Source organism: Limulus polyphemus, unplaced genomic scaffold, assembly GCF_000517525.1.
Source record: "Limulus polyphemus unplaced genomic scaffold, Limulus_polyphemus-2.1.2 Scaffold2877, whole genome shotgun sequence".
NCBI lineage: Eukaryota > Metazoa > Arthropoda > Merostomata > Xiphosura > Limulidae > Limulus > Limulus polyphemus.
The window spans coordinates 70,343-77,761 of NW_013668487.1; the positions used below are offsets into that span (position 1 = coordinate 70,343).

The 7,419-nt window shown below is 32.5% G+C and overlaps 1 protein-coding gene across 2 annotated transcripts in view; it reads left to right on the forward strand.

Annotated features, from left to right (window-relative positions):
• LOC106468108 (E3 ubiquitin-protein ligase MGRN1-like) overlaps positions 1-7,419 on the forward strand; it is a 21,745-nt gene that overhangs the window by 2,096 nt on the left and 12,230 nt on the right. For both annotated transcript variants that reach the window (XR_002612555.1, XM_022396411.1), the window contains exons 4-6: positions 3,178-3,295; positions 4,180-4,249; positions 6,349-6,506. Coding sequence is in view for 1 of the 2 variants with exons in the window: in XM_022396411.1 (XP_022252119.1) it covers positions 3,178-3,295; positions 4,180-4,249; positions 6,349-6,506 (346 nt within the window). In the remaining variant the exon portion in view is untranslated. The remainder of the gene's footprint in view (positions 1-3,177; positions 3,296-4,179; positions 4,250-6,348; positions 6,507-7,419) is intronic.

Below are 7,419 nucleotides of genomic sequence, written 5' to 3' on the forward strand. Positions count from 1 at the left end.
AGCACACAATCCACTTGTTTTAAAATAATATATTCAAACAAGTCAAACATATGTACAAAATTCATTATACTATTGATTATCGCAGTTGTATCCAGAGCTTTAAATAATTGTCTCCTTTTCTTCAAAGTCCACACAGGTGGGTTCAGTTACTTTAGAACACCCTTTAACAAGACAAAATGTTCTTCTTTATCTCTGTTGTTACAATACTACTGTGAAACTCACTTTAGATATTGCCCGGCTAAACTAACAATCATGCAGTATAACTTCACTTTTTCTAACTTGCTGTATCGCACGTATTTATAACACATGACAAAAAAATCTAGGTCTTTCTATTCCTATAGTAGCAACAGTATTACACATAACGAGAAAAAACTTGGAAGCCTCTAGTAAGATGACGTCAACAATATTACAAAAGTCTAGTACAACAATTAAACTGCATACACAACATACAAAATACGTAGCAAAACTTGTGATAATTATCGCTTTTAAAGTAATCAACTTTTGACACTTTATTATGAAAACTAAATAATCGTTAAATAAACTAAATAATAACGTTTGAACTAAACAGTCTTGTATATTCAACCCCTTGATTTGTGAAACAAAATTATCCTCTTTGTTATGAGGGTTTTCTAGTTTGAGGTGGTGTTTCATGTGCTCTATTTTAATTGTAGACAACATTGTAAGTGGAAACACTGACACAGATATCATCAGTTTTTGTTTCATTTTTGTAATGGTCACTAACTATTGGTTCTATCATAAAATAATAACATCTGTTTGGTTCGGTTTTACCCGTTTGGGGAGTAGGCCCCAAATCTCCCGTTAGTCTTACCCATATCCAATTTTTCCGCCTCTGTTTTACCCTCACAACTCTTTTGTGGTACTTTTCAACAATTCATCTCCTGTCAAAAGCTCTTCTGGGTCATCCTCTCCCTCCTTACCTGCACGTTGGCTCGTTTGTCGTCTTTGACTCTGACTTTAGAAACGTGGTTTATCTGTTGTTGGGACCTTTTAGGGCTCGATGTTGCTTTGTTGTAGAACCCGTTCACATCCTCCTTATCTCCGGGATTTGCATATGGCTCCATTTTAAGAAGTTTCATCTTTGATACGGTCCTGAAGTCTTTGGAGGTCTTGGGTGACATCTGTCCAGCAACAATCTACCCTCTCTCATCTGGTAGCCTGTTTATCTCAGTCAGAACCAACTGTGTGGTTTCCCGTCCCTCCTTCTCGTGGTGCCAGCTCGTCATTTTAAATGATCAAACAATTTATTGATGGTATTTTATATGAACTTTGTGACACCATTATGCTAATAACAAGCTGTAGGTTTCCTTGAAAATATATTTTGTGAAAATTTCACGATAGATTATTTTCTCATCTCCAAAAGGCCAAGTTAAAGTTTTTTTTTATTGTCATTCCCTACTATTTTTGAATATTCCAATGAGTTTATGCTCATGCATTTTATAGAGTGCTACAAGTCTAAATGTTAACAATACCTTATAAAACTTATGCCTATGATGATAGTATGAGGTTATACTCGCATTGAAAGTGAATTTCGGACACAATTAATGGTTTGTCAAGTTTATGTGCATTTGGATTAATTGTGATTATAACTCAGTCAACTAAAAATGTTAATATCAAAACTTAGATCATCTTGTGATTTTAACTTTGAATTGTTTTATAAAATATTAATCAACACTGAAATTATTAACTCTAAGAATGAATGTGGTTGGTTTGACCAATCTTGGAAGTTTGTAATTATGAGGCTGTACGTACTATAACTCTGAACGAAACAAGTGTATTTTCATAACATGTAAGAAGATTTTAGTAAACCTTACAAGTCTGTTGTACACAAAAAAACGGATATCTTAATAGTATTTTTTTCATTAATACGATCAGACCCTTTGAAAAAACTGTTTTGGCATTTGAGAAACCACTCTTGGAAATAATTATCTTTCAGAAAAGGATGTTTTATGTTTAGATAATTCCAAGTAAAAATAAATTTGAATATATCACCAATCAGAGACTTGATATATATGTGTTATTGCACCCTAATTATATTATTTAACAGAGGTTATGTTAAGGTTTTAAAAAACTGTTATGGGAGTGCATAGTTAACCAAGAATTTCATTATTGCTACACAGTGATTACAAATTTTAAGAGATATAAAAAATATTTCACGTACCTTAGTTATTTACAGTATTTTGACTTCAGGGCTCGGAATCTTACTAAAACTACAGATGGCCCTTTTTTTTTGCATAGATTTTGATGTCTGACCTGTATTTGGAATGTGGTTGATTAGGCCCCCTTCAGTGTGATTTTTATCAGGTTACCCACAGGTTAGTCTGTGAAGTGAGACCACTTTGCAGTTTTTCAAGTGGTTTGGGGCAGAAAAACCCCACTCCTAAGGAACACTTGTAACCAATACAACCACAGCAACTGAAGCAAACACTAAGGATTTTGAGTAGGTATCAGTTCATGGCAGGTGGTTGGCAGGATTATTTAGTTTTTTGGCCATGATCTCAAAACATAAACTTCATTTGCTAAAACTTGCTGCGACTTCTATTAGTGTTTCATTAGTTGTTGTAAGATGAGAGTGATAAACCTAAAGCTTATTCTCTACTTCTTGAAACTAAAAGATCTGCCATCCCTGGGAAGCTTGATAGCATTCTAAACATTGTCAAGAGATGACAAGGTAAGGAAAGAACTTGCAAGGGTACATATGATGTTTCAAGTTTCATGTTCAGTTTACCATTAACACAACCTCTGTTTACTGTTGGTATCGTGTTGAAGGTTGGATGATGTTTTTCTACTAACATTCAGGATTTATTTAATGTACAGTCACCTCTAAATTTTGGCTACAGAAAAATAACTATGTAATCACCATAAAATGTAAAAATATATCCATTTCTCCTGCTAATAACCAGCATGAAATTCATGGATTATTTGTATGGTGCCTGAAATTATATTACGTACCAAATAGAAGCTACTTAGTAGATCATGAACTTGTTTTGTTCATAAGAATTGTGAATAACTTATTGTATTATTATTATAGAATAATATCTTTTGTACTGAAATGTATATTTAAGTATCCATACTTTGTTGGCCAAGTAAAATAAATTATTCAGTGGTATATATGTTTCGGTAGGAAAAATTAAAAAAACAAAATCTTCTCGATAATAGCTGTAAGCCCAGAGATCCCACAATGAATTCGGAAACCTACCATTATAAGTGTGGAGTCAATCAGCAGTTTGTTCAGGTCTCTCACACGTTTGATCCCTCCAAGTATACAGAAGACGATGTGAGTATGTGACAGATTAGTTGTTACTACTAATAACTGAGAATTAGGACTTGTATGTGCTATGTCTCTACATTAATACTAGTGGTCTTGTACAAACTGGTCTTTTTATGTTTTTGGTGCTAAGTGAACTTTATGGGAGAAGGTTTGTATGATATATATATATGTGTATATTCATTTTTTTTATGTTCAGATAACACCAATAATCTCTATATTGACACATATTAACTTGTTTATAACTCGAAAAACTGGACGAATTTTGAGAAAAAAAGATATCTAAATTCATCACATACCTTTAAAATATCGTACACTAGAGATAAATCCATTTTGTAAATGTCCGGCCCGGCATGGCCAGGTGGTTAGGGTGCTCTACTCGCAATCTGCGGATTGCGGGCTCGAATCCTTGTCACATCAAACATGCTCGTCCTTTCAGCTGTGGGGACATTATAATATGACGGTCAATCCCACTATTCATTGGTAAAAGATTAGCCCAAGAGTTGGTGGTGGGTGGTGATGATTAGCTGCCTTCCCTCTAGTCTTACACTGCTAAATTAGGGATGGCTAGTGCAGGTAGCCCTTGTGTAGCTTTGCTCGAAATTCAAAAACAAACAAACAATTTTGTAAATTTCAGTTTATTTTTGTTAATAACTGAAGTTTGTTATTCTTGCTTTACCTCTGCTGTTGCCTAGTCATTGAATTTACTGATTTTTTTAAATATAATTTATATAGAATTCTAAACACTAATTTTAAAGTAATGAAATGTGTAAATTTATTGTTGTTTCAAGTAAAACTACTATATTAGGGACTTTTTGTAATTCACACTTTTTAGAACTATTATACCCGAGTTTGAGTGCTTTTCAAATTAAGTTATACTGTTATTTTTACAGTTGAATTGTAGATTTGAAGATGAGATCTTTCTTCCTGTGGTAGTTCAGTGTGTTGCTGAAGAAGGTGAAGGTAGGTATTAAATTATTTTTAAAATTAAAACTGTTTTATTAAAAGTAGTAGAAAATACTCAAGGTTGAAAGATGATCGTATATCGGCAGTTTACGACTTCTACTGCTACAAGACTAGTGTGGGAAATACAGTGTAGTTATAGCTTATCTCTTAAACTGCAGCTGGGAAGCTGTTATTGTAATTATGATTATAAAGAGTGTGATTTAATTAGGGATGTGTTTCAGAAACTGGACCTTATCAACAAATTCTGTTATAATAATTATCACTTTTTTGAAGAATTATGTTGAATGAACAAAAATATAAAGTTATACAATAATATTACCAGTAATGCAGGGTTGTTTGTGGAGTCTAGTAAGCCAAATAATTAAAATATATTTTTCTTATAGTTTTTTTTTATATACATTTAAATGTTTATTCATTATGATACCTGATGTTAAGGCTCTTTGTTCTTGTACTGCTTTTGCCATGAAAATAGGCTGAACTCAACTTTGATACCCTATCAAATGTACAGGAAGCATTTTGTACAAGCCGGAATCCTTGAATGAATGTGCCATAGTTCAGTTGTTCTGTATCAGAATGTGTAACTGTATATGATCAGGCAGTGTAGACCATATTTTATTTCATCTGTTTTAAAGTGAGATTTACTTTTTTTAACTTTGTTCTGTTATTTTCTTTGCATTGAAAAGTTTTTTTTTATTAAGACTGACCACTGAACTTTACTGACAGTATTATAATTTTATGAGATTGATGTTTTATCCACTTTTCTTACATTTTACTTTGTGAGGTGTCTCTGGTGGCTCAACAGAAAGTTTGAGGGCTTATAATGCTAAAATTTGGGTTCTGATATCTCCAGTGGACAGAACAAACAACTTCTTTGTGCTAGAATTCTGCAGTATCGTTATAAGAAACTAAGATTCTTTTATTAAACATTGTTCCTTTTTTTCATCAGTAAAAACCATTGTTTTTTTTAATACATGCTACAACAGTATCACCAAATTTTAGAAACATAATGGTTGTCTTTCGTAGGTGTTAAAGGTGTTAACGAAAAGCTTCTACACTTGGACTAGAAATGTCCACTTTATTTTCCATGGTGTTTTATAATGAAACAAAATTATTAACTTTCTTGTTAGTCTTGCCATTCCTTTTGGATTTTATTATTATTATTTTACTTTCTCGTTGATGTTTGTGAACTTCGCTACAGTTCAGATTGTCTTGCGTTTCCTTATCGTATCTAGAAAACTGTTTTTCTTGCATCATAATGTAATGGTTGAATATGAAACGTTCAGTTATAAAACACGTGTATCCAACATAGTAAGCCAGATAGATACACATATTTCCACTTTTGAATTATAAAAAAAGTGAATGTTTGACATAGAGAAATTAATTTTTTTCCTTGCTCTTAGCACAGTGCTTATGGCCAAATACGTTTATTTGAGATAAGTGCAATAGCTCTGATGTATCCTAGATGTAAACGCTGCTGGTTTCTTAGTTAAATGTATGATTACTTGATTGGCATACAAAATTGATTTTAATAGTTTTGACAGTTTATACTAAATCCAATAAAAGCATTATGTTAAGAGAATTAGACAGTGGAAAGACTAGCGACTTGAATTTACCTGTGTTCCCTAATCAGTTATCATAGACAGTGGAAAGACCAGTGACTTGAATTTACTGTGTTCCCTAATCAGTTATCATAGACAGTGGAAAGACCAGTGACTTGAATTTACTGTGTTTCCTTATCAGTTATCATAGACAGTGGAAAGACCAGTAACTTGAATTTACTGTGTTTCCTAATCAGTTATCATAGACAGTAGAAAGACCAGTAACTTGAATTTACTGTGTTTCCTAATCAGTTATCCTAATCATCTACATGTACACATTATGTTTAAATATATTTATAAGGGTTGTAAAATTAGCATTGATTATTAGTAATGTAATTAATTTTTACAGGTCATACAAATAAACTGAATGAAAAAAACTTATTCTGGTGAATATAATTTCCGAAAATTTGTGTTTTTTTCCCAAAGATTACTATAAAAAGGTCCATTCTAATCTGATAGTACTTCTACGTTTAATTGTCTGGATCTTTTGTTTTTCAGAACCTTACCAATCTCACACATTAATAGCAGTTGTGGAGAAGTACTCAGACAATACATATTCACTAAAACCTTTGAAGCAAAAATTATTTGTTGATGGACTTTGCTATCTGATGCAAGAGATCTACGGAATTGAAAACAAAAGTGTCAACCATTCAAAGGTAGATCATTCAGATGCTAGAAAATTCATCTGTACAAACTTTGACATTCTGAGCAAGAACAAGCATGATGAAAAGTTATTAATTATAATCTCTCCTAGAGAGGCTTAGCATGGCCAGGTGGTTAGGGCACTCAACTCGCAATCTGCTGGTCACGAATTTGAATCCCTGTCCCACCAGACATGCTCGCCCTTTCAGCCATGTGGTTTTTATAATGGTCAATCCCACTATTCATTAGTAAAAGAGTAGCCCCAAGAGTTGGCAGTGAGTAGTGATGGTTAGCTGCCTTTCTTCCGATCTTTCACTGCTAAATTAGGAACGGCTAGTGCAGATAGTTCTCATGTAGCTTTGCACGAAATTGAAAACAAACCAAACTTTGTTGTAAAGATTAACAGCTTTATAAGCAAGAATGAAGAACTAACACTAATTTACAAGATACAAAGATGATTATCCCTACTAGTTTTGACAATACCACGTATGTCATTTTCAAGGATATACTGTGGTATGTCAAAACTAGTCGGGGTAATCACTTTCATATATTGTAAAGTTGTGTTATCTGTTATTTTCAGTAATTAATATCTGTAAGGGTTTGGTACATTTCACCTATCTCGCAACCATCATAAAAATTATGAAATAAACATAAATTTTGCCTCTTTCATTCTAGAATGACTACAAATTATAACACAAAAACATAAATGTTTAGACTAAATAGCTTAAATATCATAACATTATACATTTATATATATTTATTATTTTTATTATATTGACCTTTCATCTGTACCTGGCTAACAATACAGAAGATACAATGACATGAATGTTAACAAAATTTGGCAGATTATCAGTAAACATTACAATGCTTTCATACGTAAAATATCAATTTTTTTTATTAAGTCTTAAGGTTTGTAAAGCAATGTTT